Source organism: Typopeltis vanoorti, chromosome 16 (genome assembly GCF_054136105.1).
Source record: "Typopeltis vanoorti isolate ZY-2024b chromosome 16, IOZ_Tvanoo_1.0, whole genome shotgun sequence".
NCBI classification, from domain to species: domain Eukaryota; kingdom Metazoa; phylum Arthropoda; class Arachnida; order Uropygi; family Thelyphonidae; genus Typopeltis; species Typopeltis vanoorti.
Window position 1 is genome coordinate 110,901,260 of NC_143564.1, and position 22,843 is coordinate 110,924,102.

At 34.6% G+C, this 22,843-nt stretch overlaps 1 protein-coding gene across 2 annotated transcripts in view; it reads left to right on the forward strand.

Moving 5' to 3' along the window:
* LOC150098263 (uncharacterized) overlaps positions 1 to 22,843 on the forward strand; it is a 258,364-nt gene that overhangs the window by 192,253 nt on the left and 43,268 nt on the right. For both annotated transcript variants that reach the window (XM_090406219.1, XM_090406220.1), the window contains exon 11: positions 5,935 to 6,033. In XM_090406219.1, the coding sequence (XP_090262345.1) occupies positions 5,935 to 6,033 (99 nt within the window). The remainder of the gene's footprint in view (positions 1 to 5,934; positions 6,034 to 22,843) is intronic.

The window sequence follows — 22,843 nt, forward strand, 5'->3', positions numbered from 1 at the left end:
AATTACTTATGTGTCTTTTGAGGTATTCCCATCGAGTCAAACCAGAAAAATATACATATAGAAGATATACTGTGTCAAAAAATGCTGTGGCATCTAAAGTGTTAGCAGTGCAATTCACTACCAAATTTAATGAATGTGAACTACAGGGTACATACGTTGCACTCGGGTTAATATACGAAATTCGTCGCTGCACACCTTTTACATCACCTTTCATATTACTGGCATTATCGTATCCTTGACCTCGTAAATCTTGTATTGGTAATGAAAATTTGTCTAGAGTTCCTAGTATTTCATTTGATAAAAATTCTCCAGTGGTATTTTTTATTTCTATAAATCCCCAAAAGTGTTCTTTTATAGAAACCGTGCTATTACTAGTGTCTACGAATCGAAGTACTATGCCCATTTGTTCTGTGTGACCAATGTCGGACTTACAGTCAATAATTATGGAAAAATATTTTGCTGCAACAATAGATTCTAAAATTTTCTTTTTTTATCACATTGGCGAAGATGTTTATTATTTCATTTTGAATATCTTTTCCAAGATAATGCACATATGTATCTTTATCTTTTATTCTTCGAAGATGTTCATTCATTATTGGATTAAACTTGGCTAGAAATACGACAAATTTCAAAAAATGTTCGTTTCTATGCGAAAACAATGTCTCATTTGTTCCTCGAAATGATAAATTTTGAATAGCTAACCTCTGAACTAAAGCAAAGAGTCGTTCTAATAATTGTACCCAATGTTTCTCCTCTTTTCTAATAACTAGCAAGTTCTCTTCATCAGTGGTTTTCTTTTCTTTTATTCGAATTTCTGATTCTTTCCACTTATGATAATTTTCAATGTGTCTTTGACTTTTTTCATGTGCATCTAAAATAGAAGCATTTTTCCAGTCCCTCAATCCAGAATCAGCAAGGTTAATCCGCCATTGATCAAATAATAAACAGCAGAAGCAAAATGCAGAATCCATGGATTTTGAATACAATAACCACAAACGCTGCATTGTCTTGCCGTTAAATAGTTTTCGAGTATAATGAGTCATTGAAAATCTTCTATTATTGTTATCTTTCGGAAAATCAAAATTATGAATCTGTTCAGGTCCATGTTCAACTAATAGTTGACATAATTGATTGATATTGGAAAATTTTACAGGACACAAGTTGCTGGATCATTATAATTTAAATTTGTAAAATCAAATCTTTTTATGATTGGGTCTGTGGAACAACCAGCTTCAGAATTAACAATACTCATATGATCTGTAGATTTCTCCTTCGATGTTTTGATCCAATTTTTGGTATCTTGTGAATTCTCCTCTAATTCATTAATCGAAACTATAGACGAATGTTTTTTCAATCTTTCTTCCTTTTCCGCTTTACGTTTGAGATATTGAAAACCCGATTTCTTTTTATCTGTTTTCAAAATCCAGTAACTGAAATATTTATAAATAAAAATAAACTTAATTATAAAAAATATGGATTTTAAACTATTCAGTAATTCCCAAATAAATTTCTATACATTTACTTAATGAAGTATTTATCAATTATATATTCTTTATAAGTCATAACTATATAACTCATCTATCATACATTTATAATCTAATAATTCAACAATATCATTTTCTATGAACATAATTGACAAATTTCTCAAATGCATCTGACTTAAAGAATTGTGTAAATATTTTTAACGCGTTTAAGTACAGAAAATGAGCGTTCACTGCTAGCATTACAAACAGGCAGTGTCCAGGGCCGCATTTATACTTTTGGAGGCTCGAGGTGCAACATCATTATGAGGCCTCAAAAATAAGTATTTTTTTAGTTTATTGAAAATAAAAGTCAACATTTCCATAAGAACTAATTTTAATAACACAATACAACATTGCTATACATATATTTGCATTTTAAAAAAAATTATAAAAATAAATCAGTTCAAATTTAAATAAAAAAAATCAATAACTAAAAGTTTTTTTTTTTTTCTGGCTTTGGTTTTAGCAAATATATCTATAATGTCATCATAATTAATCGAGTCCATTATATCTGATTCAGTGCATAATAATGACAGGTCACTTCTTTTATTTTGATGCAAGTTGCTTCTTAAATAATTTTTTATTCGTTTCAACACTGAAAATGATCATAGTTGTTACAAAAATTCTGAATACCGAAAACATATTAAAAGGTATTGTAATGTTGAAAGTTTATTTTTCACTTGGTTAGACTATAATAAATTTAGTTTAATCTTTTATCCAAGTGTGAGCAAACTTGTGTCTGAAAATATCTTCAGGACTGGGGTAAGGTAGTGCAACTCGTAGCAAAGGTGGACCAAGCTAACATCACTCCTATCTCAGTATCTCCCATAATGCAAAACACATCTCCTTGCGGATATGTATAATGTTATGCATTTAGGGAAGGGCCACTGATACTGAGATAGGAGTGATGTTAGCTTGATCTACCTTTGCTACAAGTTGGCTGGTGTTATACTATCTTACCCTAGTCCTGAAGATATTTTCAGGTGCAAACTTTGCTTGCTCACACTTAGATAAAGGATTAAACTAAATTTATTAAGGTATGGTAATAATTTAGTATAAGGATAAAAGTTTTTTTTTTTTAAAAAAAAAAAGAAAAGAAAAGAATTTAAATACAATAAATTTAAGCTTGCTAATCAAGATATAAAAATAGGAACTTCGTCAACTGTAAAGTTCAGATATTCTCACTAAAAATAAAAATTTTGAAATTATGGTAATAAAAATTATAGCAAAAATCATTATATTTATGGAATTACAACATGGATCTAAATATAAAATGTTTCAGTTTGCAGTAACATGCGCAGTATGCCTCCCTGGTTGACAGAATGGTTAACGTATCTGCTTTCCAACCACCCAACTTTAGGTGAAAGGTAAATTTTGTAGCCTAATGCGAGACCACCTTACTTACTGGAGGACTGGGATTCACATAAAAAGCATATAATATATATAGGATTAATTCAGTTCCAACTTTATCGCACAATTATTAAGATTTATTCAACTCCAGATTTGATTTTTTTAAGTTGCAGTAATAAGCATAATAATTCCAGCTTTAGTTAAAATGTAGAGACAATCAATAGTAACGATAACTTGCTATGCTCGCTAACACCCACTTTTTTTACTCGACATTTTACCCTAAAATAACTAGAATCTTAATGCACAAAAAAATGAATGAACTGAAAAATCAATTTAATTTAGAAATAATAATAAACTTGAAAATCAAATGCTCTGTTTATGTGATATAGAAACTGCTCTCACCCACTAATTAATATAATTAGCAGCAGCACACAAAAAAAAAACCTCTGTTGTCTCAGAAACGTGTTTCAAAATGATCGCAAGTTCAATATTCAGCGATCTGTTCTTTTCTAACAGGATTCTGGGAAATCACCCTGTGATTTCCCAGAATCCTGTAGCATCCTGTAAAATCCTGTAGAATCCTATAGCCTTGCATAAGAGTGTAAAAGTGATCTTTCAGTGAAATTTAATCTTTGTTTAAGTGAAACAATTTGAATAGGTATATGGATATCTATTTCCATTCAGCAGTAACAGTGTTTTTGCCACATACCTGACTTTCTACACAATCAATGATAGTTGTTTTTTAATAGCTCTTAATTTTGTTTAGGAATGGAGGAAAGAGTGATGTAAAAGAAGTTAGAGATGATAAAGGTGAAATGAAAATGGAAGAAAAAGATATCCTTGAAGTATGGAGTAATTACTTTGAAAATTTGTTAAATGAAACAAGCAGTAATGACAGCACAGTGATAAAAAAACACTGACCAGGCATGCAGTCAGGAATACATATCCATACTTGAAGTAGAAAAAGCCATCAAAGGCTTGAAAATGTGGAAAGGCAGTAGGAGTAGATGATATTCGACCAGAAATGCTGAAGTATGGTGGTATAAAAGTCTTGCAGTGGCTGCACTGCATAGTTCAGAATGCCTGGGCAGAGGGACGAATTCCCGATGATTGGAGTAGAGCTCTCATAGTACCCATATATATTAAAAAGGGAAATAAAACAATGTGAGAATTACAGAGGTATATCCTTATTGAGTGTTCCTGGTAAGATATATGCAAGTATACTTGAGAAACGGTTGAGAAGAATTGTGGAAGAAAAGCTAGGTGAAGAACAAGCTGGATTCAGGCCAAATAGAGGCTGTCAGGATCAGATCTTCACTTTACAACAAATAGTGGAGAAATCATGGGAATATAACAAAGATCTGTATTTAAGTTTTGTCGATTTGGAAAAGACATATGACAAGGTGCCAAGAGAGAAGCTATCCAATACACTACAGTTATATGGTGTCAATAGGACATTATATCAAGCAATACTTAGTCTTTATTTGAGTTGTAAGTCAGCATTTAGAATTGAAGGAAGTACAGGAAGGTGGTTTAATGTTAAATCTGGTGTGAGACAAGTATGTATATTATCCCCTCTGTTATTCATTATCTATATGGATCACATTATGAAGGAAAGTGGTATTAAACAGGATATCAAAATTGGAGATGTTAATGTCAGCTCTTTGCTTTATGCGGACAATGTTATACTTCTAAATAAATCCGCTACAAATCTGCAAGATTCTCTGACTAAATTGAATAACTGTTTTAATAGATATGGTATGAAGGTCAGCAATAAAAAGATAAAGACAATGAAAATAGGCAGAATCATTGAAAATGTCAACTGTGTTGTGAATGGAGAACCTGTGGAATAAGTAAAACATTTCAGCTACTTAGGCACGATTTTTAGTGAAGATGGTAAATTAAATATGGAAATAGACAACAGAATCAACAAAGCTGGTATGGTAGGAAGTCAATTGAATAAATTCATATGGAATAAGAGAGAAATTAGTTGGAACACTAAATTAGCTGTATACAAGACAGTGTTCAAACCAGTTTTAACTTATGGATCTGAGAGCTGGGTCAGAAGTAAAACACTTGACCAAAGACTAGAGACCGCAGATATGAGAGTCCTGAGAAAGATTAGAGGCGTGAACAGATGGCATCAATGGCAATATCATATTAAAAACGAAAATATTAGGAAAGAACTTGACATTGTCAGCATCCAGGAATGCGTTAGCAGAGCTAATCTCAGGTGGTATGGTCACTTAAACAGAATGAGCGAGGAAAGATTAGCAAAACAAGTGTACTCTGCCAGGTTGGCAGGAAAACGACCCAGAAGAAGACCAAGATATAGGTGGATTGATACGGTACAAAGTGCCTTAGATGATAGAAATATAAGATCTGGTAATGTTGGAATCTTGACAAGTAACAGATGGATTTGGAGGAAAATTGTAGATATTAAGTTAGTAATGATGTAAATTTTTCATGTAGTACTATCATATCCTGTACACCCCTTGAGGGTACATGGCAGGAATTTAATGATGATGAGAATTTTGTTCATGCTTTTTTTTTTTTTTTTTTTCATGACAAAATATTTATAGATGACACTATTTTTGTGTATTATGACATGTTTCAGAAAGTGTCTATAGCTCAGTTATGTTTTAAGCCTGCTTTGACATTTTTTTTAAAAAAAATTATTTTATTTTATTTCATTTTTTAAATAATTGAAACATTTATCTTTAATACAGGCAGGAAGTAATGACATGAATACTGTAGAGTAGTGTCTTGGAGAATGTTTGATTTTACTTATTTCCTGCAGTACTTTAACTGCTTTAGAATTTTTTGTTATCGATATGTAAATTCAAACGATTTTGTAAATGTACGCTGAGATTTTGATTAATATATCTTTTGAAATATGTGTGATTTACTGTGGTAATCGTAATAATATTTTAATGTAACAACACTAAGAATTTTAATCCCAATTCTCTCTCTCTCTCCACAGTTATGGAGAAAGTTGGGGACTGGGTATTATGAAGAATATGCTCATTTCTTTTTAGTACTAATTCATATTATTTAACAGGATGAAAAGGAAAGTGATGATGACTATGAAGTAGATAATGATTTCTTTGTTCCACATGGATATCTCTCAGCTGATGAGGAGCAGGATGATGAAAGTCCAGTAAGAAATGATGAAAATAATTCTTGTTATTGCTTTGATCACTGTTTTCATAGAATTTTTTTCATTACATTGAGTTGTATAACTATATACATACAATTAATTCCATCCATTATGTACCAATTTATTAATTTTACTTCACAGACTGAAATGTTTTTCCTGTTTTCTTATTATAAAAAAAAAATATTCTTGCTGTTTAGTATTCTGAATCAGTCAGTTAAAGTTGGTTACAAAATACATTCCAGTAGATGATGGACCAGAAATTTGGAAACTTGCTATGCATTTAATTTTCAGTTTCTAATTTTTAATTAACATTGATATTTTTCAATCTTATGCAAAAGAATGCTTGTGTGCATTACTTGACTTAGTGATATAGTTATTTTTTACTTTAAATATTTTAAAGGTGTCTGTTGTCATCTGGCTAGTCAAATTGTTAACAATACTGTTTATTCTTATTATCCCATTGTTGCATTCTAACATTGCTAAGAGGGAATAAGGAATTTTTCAGCTATTTAAAGAAGGTGTGCAGCTAAGAAGCTAGAATGAGCATTTGAGGGAAGCACTGATTTTAATGCTTCTGTGTCTGAGTAGCTCGGCTCAGATCCCATCCATCCATGATACTAGAAAGTTTTGCATGATTTTTGTTTGGTGTAAAGTTCTTTGGTTTCTTTCCTCTCAGAAAAATAGGATCTGGTGTTTTCCGTAATACATTTTAAAGAAAGGTTCCAAGAATACATTTAAAATAAATGATGTGGATCATCCTAGGCAGCTATGGTCACATTTTTCTCATTTATATTTTAGCTGTATCACTCTTGAATATCTGAATCCAATGAAATTCAGGATTAATAACTGTTGAGGAGATTCTCAGATAAGATTACCATAACTTGTAGGTATACTTAGCTGTTGGCAGTTATTCATATGTAATTTTGCAGGTAACTCACAACACCGGAAAGAGCAAAATAAGTAAATTTTATTTGTTTATCTACTAATATTTCACTTTTATACCTGGAATCTTTAGAGCACAAAGAGTTTGCAGCACACAAGTACCAACAATCAGCTGTTCCTTGGACTGCATCTGAAGAGAATCAGTTTGGTATATAGTTTGAATGTGTGTGGAGACTTTATTTAAGTACTCTGGCAGTCATTTCAGATGGGCTCTGGATATATGGAATAGTGATAGTTTTGTTGTGGTTTTGTGTTTAGTGATACATTAGTAAATAGTGAAGTAATATCAGAGCTAATCATCATGTCTGAACTTTCAAGGCTATGGGTTTTTTTTATAGTTTTATTGAATACTGTGACATTCTGCTTGTGCCCTGAAGATGTTGGGTTATAAAATCAAAAAAAAAAAAAAAAATCAGCAGCTAAATATAATATCCTATTTATTTATTCTTTGGTATTATAAATTAAGCCAGAAAATTACTGATGAATAGTCATAACTGCTTATTCTGATGGAATTGGTAATGCATTTCAGTGTTATAGGATATTGCTAGTCTCCTTAAAAGAAATGTGGGATGACTCATACTGACTACTTTTTACAACAGAAAAAAAAAGAAAAGATTACTGTGGTAGTCAAACAACAAATGATTTCATTGGTAGTTTCCTCTTAAGTTTGCATACCATTCTGGATTATTATTTCTTTGGTCACTAATTTGATCATTTTCTAAGAAACAATCTCCCACTGATGCTTTTGCTATTTCTGCATTATATAGATGTATATTATACAGGGTGTCCCAAAATTCACGCAAGATTTAAATTTAGCACCATTTGTGCGGTAAAGTGTTGCCAACGAGAAAAAAAAGACAGCGTGACAGCTGACAGTTCAGGGTTATTAAAAATGACCACACACACAGCGAAGAGAGTTCGTTGAATGGATTATGGAACAACAACAAGTGGACTTATTTTTCGAACAAAATCATCTTCAGCGATGAGGCTCATTTCCATCTTGATGGCTTCGTTAATCGACAAAATTGTCGCATTTGGGGTCCAGAAAATCCACGAGTGATTGTTGAGAAACAAATGCATCCACAACGCGTCGCTGTTTGTGTGGATTTTGGGCTGGAGGCATCATTGGTCCATTCTTCTTCGAAAATGCGGCTGGTAAGGCAATAACAGTTAATGGTGCTCGCTATCGCGACATGATAATCCAGTTTTTTGTGCCTAAATTGCAAGATATGAATGTGGACGACATGTGGTTTCAACAAGACGGTGCCACATGCCATACAGCCCGAGAAACAATTCAATTACTGCATGAGTCATTTCCTGGTCGTGCAATTTCCCATTTTGGTGATTATAATTGGCCCCCCCAGATCATGTGACTTAACGCCGTTGGACCTTTTTCTTTGGGGTTTTTTGAAGTCTAAGGTTTATGCCAACAAGCCCACGACCACCCACGCCTTGAAGGAGGAAATTGAGCGCTGTATCAAGGAAATTCAGCCACATTTATGCAAAACGGTCATGGAAAATTTCGACAAAAGAGTGCGTATATGCCAGCAAAGCTGTGGAGGCCATTTACCCGATATGCTATTCCATGCATAACCCTATACTGTATACTTTATGAATCAATAAGAAATTACAATTTTTAATTAAAAACCTGTGTTTTCTATCAAAATTACTTCTTGCGTGAATTTTGGGACACCCTGTATAAGTGTTTAATCTTCCATTTGTTAGGAGTGTAATTAGTGTAAATCCATCAGTGGAGATTATAATAACTGGATTATAAGAAACTTCAGTGGAATACCACATGCTTTATTCGCTTCTAGCCACTTAATATATTTGTCACATTACATGAACTGCTTAAGGGTCAAAGCTAGACAAGTACAAGATGACTTCCACATAGTCTGTAAAGGAACACGGAGAACTGATGGGATTCTGACCATTGTCTGATCTCCATCTTCTTTGTGGACTATCCCATTATTAGGTACTGACATGAATATTCAACAAATGAGGATGAGCTGGCAGTTTAGGACTTAGCCAAACTGTATTCTGTATACTCACTTTAAATTATGATCACCAAAATGGGAAATTACACGACCAGGAAATGACTCATGCAGTAATTGAATTGTTTCTCGGCCTTGGATCCACAACAAAAATAACAGAGGCCTTTAATTGGGCAATATCCTATGCAGCATGGCATTTCATCATACTGTAACATAATTTTTCTTTATGGTTAAAGAAGTAACAGTTAATGGTGCTCGCTATCGATACATGATAATCCAGTTTTTTGTGCCTAAATTGCAAGATATGGATGTGGACGACATGTGGTTTCAACAAGATGGTGCCACATGCCATACAGCCCGAGAAACAATTCAATTACTGCATGAGTCATTTCCTGGTCATGTAATTTCCCGTTTTGGTGATCAGAAGTTAAAGTGAGTATACAGAATACAGTTTGGCTAAGTCCTAAACTGCCAGCTCATCCTCATTTGTTGAATATCCATGTCAGTACCTAATAATGGGATAGTCCACAAAGAAGATGGAGATCAGACAATGGTCAGAATCCCATCAGTTCTCCGTGTTCCTTTACAGGCTATGTGGAAGTCATCTTGTACTTGTCTAGCTTTGACCCTTAAGTAGTTCATGTAATGAAAAGCCAACTGCTGTTGCACACTCACCTTCAGCACAGCTGAAGAATAGAAGAATGGTCATATTTTTGATGTGTCCTCAAAGGATATTCAGGATACTCTGATAGTTTTCCATAATTAAATTACCATTAGTTGCAACATTTCCTTCCAAATTAGATTTTTAAGACTTCAATATTGTTGAATTTCACATTTTGGGTTTTTGAAGCACTACTAATTGCATCAATCCACCTAGATCTTCCTCTGGATCTTTTTTCTGCCACCATACCCTTATTTTACTAGTCTTTCTGCTTCAATTCCATTTGACCTTAGAATAGCCTTGCTCACATGCGTTTTTGAATGTTAACAATGCCAAGTTTCCTTCTGATATATCCATTTTTAATATAATTCTGCTATTGATGTCCATTTCCTTAATTTTTTTCTTTTCTCTATCTTTCTCTTTATATCTTTGATCAAATGTTTTATATCTAATTCAACTCTTAAATCCCTTAGTTAAAAGTGATTTGAATACAGCCTTGTATGCTGCAAGGTTAGTATTTTGGCTAACTCATTATTTAATTTGCCATATTCAATAAAAATTGTGCCTCACTAGCAAATGTTTCTTGTTTGATAGAATTACTGAGAATGTAATTGTTGAAAGTTTTTCCACTGGGTTATACTATAAATTAAAGATACCAAGAAATTGTACACTTGTTTTAATCCTTTATCCAAGTGTAAGTAAACAAAGTTTGCACTTGAAGTATTTTCAGGACTGGGACAACTCGTGGTAAAGGTGCTATGACTTCACATCACTTCCCTTAGTATCACGTAATGCAAAGCACATCTCCTTTCAGACTATGAAAAAGGTCACTACCCAGACTGGTTTCGACCTTTATTGAGGTCTCATCAGTGGAAGCCAGACCCAGAGGTGTAGGTCTGGCTCCCATACCACCTTTACCATGAGTTGCCCAAGTCCTGAAAATACTTCAGGTGCAAACTTTGTTTGCTTACACTTGGATAAAGAATTAAACCAAGTGGAAAAACTTTCAACAACTACCTATCTCTGATCCAGAGTATTTTAATAATAAGGTGTGACACCTTTTAGCAACTCATATAGGAAAATATGACATCTCCATTACTTCCACCTTACTATCACCACCTCTGGGTAATGACCTTTCCCTTGATGCATAGCATTATATACATGTCTGAAAGGAGATGTGCTTTGCATTATGGGATACTAAGCAAACTTTGTGTGCTAACACTTGGATAAAGGATTAAACCAAGTGTATATATATATGTGTGTGTGTGTGTGTGTGTGTGTGTATATATATATATATATATATATATATATATATATATAATTTCTTGGTATCTTTAATTTACTGAGAATGTAGTTCATGTTCCTGCTTATTCAGTAATAAAAATAAAAGCAATTATTCCAGATATAGGGAATATTTTTTATCTTCAGTTTTTAATATTGCCTCTATTTCTCTGTTTCCTTTACAATACTCTTACTTTCACTTCTAAGCTTTTTTTCAGTAGCCACCAGAACATTTTGTTATTTTTGTAATAATTTTCTTATGTATTCTCTCCAAAGTCTTCCCATGACCTATTTTTTTTTGTTACTCTTACACTAAATTGGGCTTCTTACATTTTTCTTTGTATTCTCAGGAAATCTGCTGGCTGACTTCCTATAAGCTTTCAGTATTCTTTTTTCATTTCTAGGACCATCTCCTTAACTACTTGAGGCCATGCAGAAATTAATTTTTCTGTTGTTGCAAACAGTTGATTGAGTTATTATTTTCTTCAGATTTTGCATGAGGCCCCCCCCCCTCCCCCAAGGTTTAGTTCTTGTTTTCAAACATTTCAATTTGTGTTCCAATAATATTTGTATCTTTGAGTCTGCATTTCACCTTTAAAAGTGGTGGCTTTGTTTTTAAAATTTTTATACATGCTGTTCTTTTCAGTGTGATACTTGGTTTTAACCTGCTCAAAATGAAATGGTAATCACGTCTATTTTCAACTCTCTTGTATCTCCTGGACCAATGTGAAGATGTTGCTGTCAATAATGTAGTTTATTGTCAAGTGGAATGTTAGTTCAGTATTAAATACTATAGCTATTCCTTCCTTTTCCTTATCGCTGCTGCCTGAATGCACCATCATTTTATTTAGAATTATCTTACCAGTTTTTCTCTTAATCTTATCTGTATTGCCAATTATATCAACTTAATATTTGAATTTGTTCCAGTAGCTGACTTTTTTTTTTTTTTTTTTTTCACTTGGATACCATGAAAACAGCATAGGCTTTGTTTAATCAGGCAATCGGCTGTAATGGTTTGCCATTATTTTCTTTGTACAAGGTGCATCTGAAAAGTTTTGAGACAATTAATATAAAACAGTGTGGTTAATAAATATACCATGCTAATTGTAGGTTAAACTTCTAAGTGGGCTCCTCGATTGATGCCCTTATGCATGCAGACAATTTTCCAGTGCATCCAGAAATACCTTTTTCAGAATGCTGTTCAGCTCCCTTGTAACTGCATTCTGAATCTCATTTAGTGTTTAGAAATGATCTTTTTAATGAAAATTTCAATTTTGGGAAAAGAAAATTTCTCTGGTGAAGGGCAGTGACTTTCCTACTTCCCAAAAAATGCTTGCCAACTGTAACATGGGGAAGGTGCACTTTCGTGAAGCACACACCTATCATTAGATTGGTACAATGCAGGTCTCACTCGATTCATTTTTTGTAGTAGGTGATACAAAAAATCTGTACAAAATTCCACACTGAGATTTTGACCATTAGGGACAAACTCACATTGAATAACTTCTGCATTGAAAAGGACGATACGCATCATCTTCACTTGAGGTTTTTGAAAATGCAGCTTCTTGGGTAAAATTTTTTTCCCACCCACTCTGCACTCGTGCTTTGTTGCAGGGTCATAAGTGAAACACTATGTTTAGTCACCAGGAACAATTTTGTTCCAACAAGTTTCCTTTTCTTCTATCATTCTTAAAAGATCTTGACACAAATCAACCTGATCCTGTCTTTGCTCTGTCATCAGGGAGTGAGGAACAAATCTTGCACACACACATCTTTCTTTTTCCTAAATCTTCCTCTGCTATTTGACTTGCATTCTATTTACCGATAGATCACAAATGATCGCAGAAATGTTGGCTTACATTACTGCGATCATTTGGAGTGACATGCAGTGGTCGCTCCAAATGATCAACTTAATTAACTTTTGTTCATCACTGGTAGGTGATGAACAAAATCAGCATTTTAATGTGTGCATGTTCTCTCAAAGGGTGGCCACTTTATCATCATCTTCTCTTTCTTCCTTCACAGAAGTGACTGTACCATATGTACACTTTGGCACAACTCAGTGTTTCACTGCTATGTGTATTTTGTATCATTTTGAGTGCTTCTACAGAACTTTTACCTTCTTTTATACAGGACTTTATTGCTACTCTCTCTGCTCCTCCATTGCATCTGTTACAACACACAAAACCTTCACTTTGCATGTTAACTCAACAACTACTGAACACAGGCTACTGACACTTAGTGACATGATAGTTAAAGGTTCACTACAAATATTTCAAGTTTTAGCCAACAAATGACTCACACAGTGCTCTTCTGATAATATTAGTCTCAAAACTTTGGAGCCGCACCTTGTATTTAAGCCAATACAGAGTACAACTTGATCTGTGGAGTGCCAAACAGCTAGTCTCTTCTGTACCAATCAAAGTGAGAGAAGAAGTTTTTGTAGTATTCAGCACTAAATATGAAGATAAATTTCTTGAATATCAAGCAATATCAAGTAATGGAGGCAGATTTCAAATTGGGGAAATAAAAATTTAAAAAAAATACACCATTTTTGTCTAAAGTTCTAAGAAAGAAATACAGGAATTTTTTGAGCTATTAGAGAGGGCAGCTGACAAAGAAAAATCTAGTTCTTATTGTATATCTAAACAGAAGAGTTGGAAATGAATAAGAGACATAAATGTCTTAAGAAAATATAGAGAAAAGGGCAAAGCTATTAATAATAATAATAATAATAATGGTAAGTACAAACTGGATTTATGCTTATGACATTAATTACTCCAACATAAAGATGTTCATAAATTCTTATGGAGAAAAAACACAGAAAGTATGTTTGCTATGTTGCTGGTAGCTGACAAAATATATGAATATCAAAAGAAGTGGATTTGAATGAATTGAAAGGATGGATGGTTTGAATAACCAAAAAAGATACTTCAACACTATCTAGCTTCACAGTGGTTCAGGATACAAGTGTATATGGAATTGGAAATGGGAAGTGATCACCATTTATTTTTGAGTAAGATAAAAATGAATATCATATGATACTGAAGGCAAAAATATATGTGAACATTTTAAAAAAGAATTAAAGTTCAGCTGTTTTCAGAGGTATAAACTGTAGACTTAAATATAAAAATATAACTGGAAAAAAAGAAGTTGTTCAAAAGGACAGAAAAATCAAAACCTTTGAAACTCGTGGTGATCAAAAAATCACTTCTTAAATGCGAGCAAATGATAGAATCATATCAAAAGTTACTGGGAGGTAAGTCGGCAGATGCTGTAAGGAAATATAAAGAAAAGTAGCAAAACAAAAGTCGTTGGGAAACTGGGATAAGAATATAGATTACAATGAGGGTGACAAAAATGGAGGCTTTTGAAAAAGCTTAGAAATGAAGGGAAAAACTGGTCTAAACAAATTAGAGAAGATAAAATTGGCAAAAACTGAAGGTAAAATATTCTTTTGCCCAATTGCTTTGAAATGAGATATACAGTGGTTGAAAATATTCAAGAGGAATTTCCCTTCTGATTCCAAATATATTTTGCTAGTACTGGAGAAAAGAATAAGAAAAAAGTGTGAAAGAGAATTTTAGGGAAGAACAACTTGATTCAGGCCAAACAAGGCTCATTATGATAAGATTTTTACTTGAATAGTTGAGAAATGATGTGAATATAACAAGGATTTATATTAATGTTTTGTACATTTGGAAAAGCATATGATATGGTGCCAAAAGAATAGCTCATCAAAAGCCTACTGTTATATGTGAATTGGGCATTGTACAGAGCAATATATAGGCATATCCTACTCATACAACACATTAGGTTCCAGGCCACTATCATATAGCCAATCAGCGCTTTTATTTTTATTTATTTATTATAATTTTTTTTTTTTTCTACTTGTGGATGTATGTAATGGTTTAATAATGTTTTTAAGCAGTTATATATGTGTAAATGAAGTAAATAAAGCATTTATTTACTTTAGATTCACAAACGAAAAATTTTAGAATAATTTTTATAAACGAAAAGTTATTCTATAGCTTGGCTTAAGGGAACATGCCAATTAGTGTGGTCATCACCATTAAAAGTTTTTTCATTTTGGCAGTAAGATTGTCATTTTACAGATAACTGTAGTATTAACTGACATAGCACTTTTCAAAGAACTTTATCTTTGTTTTTAATAACTGTAACAAACAATATAGCGAGATAAGGTTAGTCTGTGGCCTACCTCGGTGTTCGATACATCATTGTCACTGAATTTAATCATTTTAATTTTAGTATGTAATGTGATAGTTGTGTAGGTTTCACTGGAAGCAGCAGTACCCTTACTTTGAATTTTACCTGCCATTATTAACAACAATAAAATAAAATAATAAACAATTCATGATTCACAGCAAAATACCAAACAGAGATATATTGAGTAATGATGCCGTAAACTAACGGTTCATGAAAATTCTTTATTGGCTGATTCATGGGAGAATCATATTGTTAAAACCATTCTATGAACGAATGCAGTATTGCATAAATAGCATAATTGAAAAATGTCATATGAGCTGATCATCTTAAAGCAAAGTATCATAAGTAACATTAATTTTCCAATGCAATTGTCCTTAATATTACTGTATAGCTTCTGCTTAAGTTGTAAGTGTGCAGTTTGGAGAAAGTATAAGAGGACAGCGTGTAAAATGCAAGACAAAGGTGCACACTATCTCCACACTAGAAGACCAAAAATGTGGCATCTGACAAATTGACATTAAATATTTAATTTTTAAGAAAATTGTTGACAGGAAAATAATAATTTAAACTTAATTGTATAATACTGTCATAATATCCAGAATGCACACACACCAGGAATTTGATGTTGATTGATGACCCTCACCCAGTTGAACTGTAGCATTATCTCAATGACAGTAAACTTTCTGCTCAGGGAGGCTTGTGAAATGTCAGCAATAGGCTTTATACTGTGAAGTGCTGCAGTAGTTCACAGAAGGCATTGTGGCCATCATAGGTTTTAAATGCTAATTTTATGGTTTTTGATTACATTCTGAATATACAGAATTGATTTACCTATTGTATTCGGTCAGCATTGATCATCCTTTCTTCTACTCACAGCATCTTTTAACTATGGACAGCTGCAAATTTTCAAGCCAGTTAAAGGACCTTATAGAAACTTAAATTTTACTTGAAAAACAGCCTGCTGAACAGGTTAATCAGGATGATATATGACATGCCTTGTCATGCCATTCCTATTAATTTTTAATTCTTAGACATATTAATTTTCCAATGGAATTGTCTTTAATTCTGGTGAAATGTGTACAACACTGTCTTATCACAAAATGTATGGGCAGTTGCTGTTGTTCCTGATTTGTGAGAGTATCCTTTCATTGCTTAATATTGAAATCAGTTTATAAATGCTTCCAGCAGTGCACATGTGCATGCACACACACACACACACACACAAAAAAAAAACCTTCGTGCATGCAGTTGTATGTCAGCAACTAGAAGAAAAACACGATGATATCCTCCACCACAGGTGATGAAAAGGGAATACTAGGGAAGGCCAAACCAAATTACAGATGCAAGATATTACCAGAACAAGGTGATCATTCAAACACAAATTTAAATTGCATATACTGTGTTTGTGTAATGCATATAAACTAGGATTTAAAATTACAGAGCTCTGCCATTTTCTAGATTCACACAGTATTGTTTTTGCAACTTAAGAATATTTAGCCCACAGCATGCTGACAAGTCAGCCAAGTAGGAAGATGGTGTCGCTGCCTTTTAAAAGAACTCTTCAAAATTTAGATTGACAGCTCATCATATATCTACTTACATAAAATCTTAATTACTGACCTCAAATCCAAGCCATGTCATCTCTCAAAGTCCCTTATTATGAAACCTTCAATTGTTATAGCAAATTATGTACCATTTTAGATTAATCTTTTTGCTCCACTAATGACAGCTTACTTCTAGGGGAATTCACTTAATGCAGCTTCAGCTGTATCACTCGTGAGCTCTTGCCACTGGTCATTCTTTATTCTGTTCTTGTCATGCAGCGTGACTTTTATGAATCTTTTAAAGAACCAACAATGATACAACTATTATAATTTTCTAATTGTTACCTCTAAACATATCATTTCTGAGTTGGGTGTTATTGAAGAATTTTCTTCAAGTGACTCACTTCAGCAGCTTACAAATACAATAATTGAGACAATGACTTTGGATGACACTGAATCCATGCAAAGCCAGATTCTTCTTCTTCTGCAGCTTCTCCCACTCAAGTGGGGTCACTGTTGATGATGAGTCTCCTCCACATCCTCCTGTCTTGGGCTGTCACCACATCCAAGTTCTTCATCCTCAAGTCCTCTTCTACCAGCTCCCTCCATCTCTTCTTTGGCCACCCACGCTTCCTCCTCCCCTGCACATCCATCTGCATGACCTTTTCCCCCACATATTCGTCCTCCCTCCTCATCACATGACCAAACCATCTCAACCTTGCCTCTTGTATCTTTGCTCCTAAGTTTGTAACTTTCACCATTCCCCTCACATAGTCATTTCTCAGACAATCCTTTCTGGTCACACCACACATCTAAGCATTCTCATCTCTGTTACCTCCATCCTGCTGATGTTATTTTTCCTCAGGGGCCACAGTTTCCATAGCATATGTCATAGCTGGTCTCACTACTGTCCCATAGATTTTGCCTTTCAGATTGATCGGCACTCTCTTATCGCATAACACTACAGCCATCTCCCTCCAGTTCCTCCAACCCTCTTATATCCTGCATCCCACTTCCTTCTCAGCCTCTCCATCATCTTCCACTGTTGAACTTGAGTATCTAATGTCCTTCACCTTCCTGATGACATTTCCTTCGAGTTTCAGATCTGTCTCCTGGCCGCCATCCACTTTGCAACATATATACTCTGTCTTACTTCTGCTCAGTCTCATACCCCTTTCTCCAATACTTTCCTCCATCTTTTCAGTTTAGCTGCCACTTCTTCTCTTGAATCTGTACACAGCAAGATGTCATCTGCATATAAGATTGTCCCCAATTTCATTCGCATGATCCTGTCATTCCTTCTACCCACTTACAGTGCTTCGCCCTTCATTCTGCCACACACCACAATTCTTACGCCATTTCTTCCCTCGTTATTCGCTCCAGAGTAGAACAATTTATATCCATCTCCCAGTTCCTTTGCCTTTCCCCCCCTTCCACCTTGTCTCCTGCACACATAAAATGTCCAGCTTCCTCTTCCTCATCATGTCTGCCACCTCTCTTCCCCTTCCAGTCATGCTTCCAACAGTCAGTGTTCCCACTTGCAACATCCTCTCCACCTGCTGGGCTCGCTTCTTTAACTGCACCTGCCCTTGATGCGGTAGCCCTCGTCCACTTCTCACAGCTGTAGGGCGATGTGGCTGTGCATCGCTTAAGGGTACGCTCTAGCCCTTATATCATTTTCTCTTTGATTCATATCATAGCTAGATCTGGCAGTGAAGTTTTATGACCGGATGCTCTTTCTGACATCAACCCTCACCATTTATCTGGGCTTGGGACCAGCACCTATCGAGGCTAGCTTGCCTCCTTTGGTGGCTGCATAAGACAAAATGACTTAGCAAGATAGGAAAGATTCACTCCTAGCCCTTGAATACTCTAATAGCATCAGTGGGGAGGAGCAAGGAGAGGAGAAAGGAGCAAAGCAAAGCCAGATTCACTGTTCTAAATCCAAGGCCTGTGAAAATATAAAATAAATAAAATAAAATAATAAAACTTAGTGTGTTTTGGGAGATATGGTTCAATTAAATATTAACAGAACTCTTTCTCTCATCCAGGAGCATATAGAATATATTGCAGCAGACAAAAAAAAAAAGCTTCATGTGAGGAACTAACTGATATCTAGAAATCTATGTAAGCATAATCAGTCACACACTACCACCATGGTGTTGTCATGACTTTTATTTTATTTAAATAACACTGTTATGAGAGAGTCTTCAAATGTTTTACAGAGGTGTTTCTGTCATTGTAACTTCAGAAGGGGGTTCATGTTGCATAAGTTTGGAAGACCCTAATGAAACAATTCAGGCTTAGTCTATGAAAAACCTTATTTGACAGAAACTACTGCACTAATCAAAATGATGTTTTTCTCTTGATAGTGTTCATTAGCCCTAAAAAAATAAAAAAAAAAAAGATCTGAAACACAATATGTTGAAACTCATTAACTTCTGTTTGTTTGTTTGGTTTTTTACATTTCTTTTTTGAGAATTGTCACACTAATATTAAACACGTATAAGTGGAACCGCATTCAAACCTGCATTCTTCAAGGGTCAACTGTATATTACTTTTTAACATAGTTCTGTCAGTGATGCCATTTGTTTAATTCACCTAAGTTTTCTTTCATCTGCCACATCTCTGGTTTGCAGTCTTTTGATATGGATTTAATTTTTAATTCAGTTAAAAATAAATAAGTAAAAAAAAATAAACCTCTTGTATACTGCTGGTTTCGTGTGAAGCTAAGCTGCTCCTCATAGTATCTTCTCCATAACATATTAAATTCATTGAAATGTTGCAGCTATGCAACTTGGTTTCATAGAGAACTAATGTCATTTGTGTGTGTTTTCTGGCCAGTTATTCTCGTTCCTAAGATTATGAGTTTAATCTTAGGATAATACTATATTAACTCACCTGCAGTTGAAAGGACATTAAGAAGGTTTGGTTCTCCACATCCTAGATAGTATTTGAGCCTAGGTCTTTCTGAACAGAGAACATCATCATTACTGACTGAACTTTGGCAGTGAAAATGCATTTGTGTTGCTTTGGTTTTCCTGCCTATATTTTCATGGTTTCATTTTTTTTTATTGCTGTTTTATTATAGAAATGCATTTTAGTTATTAGCATCCATAAAAGTTGAAAACTTCTTATACATTAGTATCTTAGATGGTTAGCTAATTTGAGAATACAGCTCTAAAAAAAAAAAAAAAGATAGTCATTGTCAAATCTTTCAAACAGCTTTGGGTCACCAGTAAGTAAAGTGGTCTCATACTGGTGGCGAAAATTACCTAAAACCGAAAGACATTTTGTAATACAGTGGGATTCAAATCCATAGCCATTGGTTGTTAGCACTTTTAATATCACTTCCTTTAATAATGATGTATATGGATTCTTTAATCATATTGTAGTATCATGAGGTTGTTGGCCTTTATTTGGGACTTAATTTTTTATTGTGAGTTGACTAAATAAATGTGGTGCTTGTCTCTTACCACCACCCCCATGCAACAGTGCTTGAAACAGCCACTCAAATACAAGAGTACTTGCATTTAAGTAGCTGAGCTTTTGTACAAAAAAAAAAACAAGCATATAACAACTTCCGCTTGGGCATTATAACAGTGCCCAAATGGAACAGCCTCCATGACTTCTATGCCTCATTCTCGTGTGGACTATTGTTTCTGGCCATTCAACCTAAACATATCCATCGAAGTAATCCTTACTGGCAAGGAAACATACACTCCTCAAATGCTCAAGCTTGAAATAGCTACAAGAAGGCTATCAGTTCTTCCAAAACAGAGTTGGAAAGAATAAATAGGAAACTTGCAGTTTGTCCAAACAGCAGCTGAGCCTTTTGGTCTCTTGCCAAAGCAGTTGTTTGTAACTTTTGTCCAACACTATACCCAGATGGCTGTATTGTATCATCACACACAGAAAAAACCAATCTCCTGGCTTCACATTTGGCCTCCAATGCACACTGACCATGGTAAATGCCCCCTCAACCATTCCAGATGCCCAATACTCACTGCTACCTATGTCCTTTTGCTAGAAAGAGAACAGAAAAATATTGTCCAAATTAGACACAAAAAACATCTCCTGGCCTTGATGGAATTCCTCCATTTGTCTTAAAGGTTTGTGCCCAGAACTGACTTGTATCTTATGTTACATGTATCTACCCCACAGCCTGGAAATTGACCTGTGTTCAACCCATTCCCAAGATGGGTGACAAATCCCTGCCATCAAAATGCTGCCCTATCTCACTCACCTCAGTCCTGTCTAAAGTAATGGAGAAAACCATCAATTCCATAATCCTGTACTACCTTGAAGGCACTCAGCTAATAAACAACCACCAGTATGGATTTTGTCACTGCCGATCAACAGGAGATCTACTCACATATAACGCTCATCTCTGGACAAATGCCATGAAGAAGTTTGGTGGTTGCACTTGAAATCTCCGAAACTTTTGACCTGGTCTGGCACTAGGGCTTAAACAAACTCCCATCATTTCGTCTGTCCCAGAACTTCTGCATAAATTAAAGATAGCAAGAAATTATATACTTGGTTTAATCCTTTATCCAAGTGTAAGCAAACAAAGTTTGCACCTGAAGTATTTTGAGGACTGGGGCAGTAGCAAAGGTGGTATGAATTCACATCACTTGCCTTAGTATCCCATAATGCAAAGTACATCTCCTTGCAGACATGTATAATGATATGCATTATACATGTCTGCAAGGAGACATGTATGATGATATGCATTATGAGATGGGTTACTATCCAGACCAGTTTCGATCTTATTGAGGTCTCATCGGTGAGAGCCAGACCAAGATGTAATACTAAGGTTGAAGTAATGCAGAAGTCATATTCTTATATATGAGTTGGCAAAAGGTGTCACACCTTATTATTATAATACTCTGGATTAGAGATAGGTAGTTGTTGAAAGTTTTTCCACTTGGTTATAATATAAATTAAAGATTCCAAGAAATTATATACTTGGTTTAATCCTTTATCCAAGTGTAAGCAAACAAAGTTTGCACCTGAAGTATTTTCAGGACTGGGGCAACTTGTGGCAAAGGTGGTATGACAAACTTTCAACAACTTCCTATCTCTAATCCAGAGTATTATAATAATAAGGTGTGACACCTTTTGGCAACTCGTACATAAGAATATGACTTCTTCATTACTTCAACCTTGGTATCACTTCTGGGCTTTTCTCCCATTGATGAGACCTCAATAAAGGTCAACCGGTCTGGGTAGTGACCCTTCCCATAATGCATAGCATTATACATGTCCGCAAGGAGATGTGCTTTGCATTATGGGATACTAAGGCAAGTGATGTGAAGTCATACCACGAGTTTCCCCAGTCCTGAAAATACTTCATGTGCAAACTTTGTTTGCTTACACTTGGATAAAGAATTAAACCAAGTATATAATTTCTTGGTATCTTTAATTTATAGTATAACCAAATGGAAAAACTTTCAACAACAGTACTTCTGCAGGATTTCCAGCTTTCTGTCTGGATCCAGACTATGTGTGATGGTGGATCGCTCATTATTCAACTAATGTCGAGGTTCCACAAGGTTCTGTTCTCTCATCAACCCTCTTTCTTCTATATATCAGTGACCTACTTCAGTTGACCTCCAACCCAATACACAGTTTTGCAGGTAACAGCACATTGCATTCCTCCCTTTCATATGATGAACCTTACTCTACACATATCTCACAACCTACAGAACATCAACCACCACACTACCCTCAATTCTGATCTCCAAGCCATCCTCCAATGGGATTCAGATAACCTTGTCAATTTCAGTGTCAGTAAAACCAGTTCTGCCTTAGTTCTCACAAAAAAAAAAGCAATAAATAAAAAATAAAAAAAATCCCAGTATTACCTTTGACAAACACTCAAATTTTCAGACAAGATAAGATTTCTCTTCTTGATGTTTTTCTCTGACATCAAACCTCTCCTGGCATAAACAGCACAACCATTGCTTCTCAGCTTCCTTCACCTCTGAACAGCTGTTAACCTTAGAAATCCAATATCTGCTCGGCTATTGAATACTGCCCTCACATTTTGGATGTGGGCACCTAAGAGCTCTATCAAAATTCTTAACTAAATACAGAGGAGGGCAGTTAGATTGATTAATAACCTATCTCTTACCAACTCACTCCTGTCACTTTCA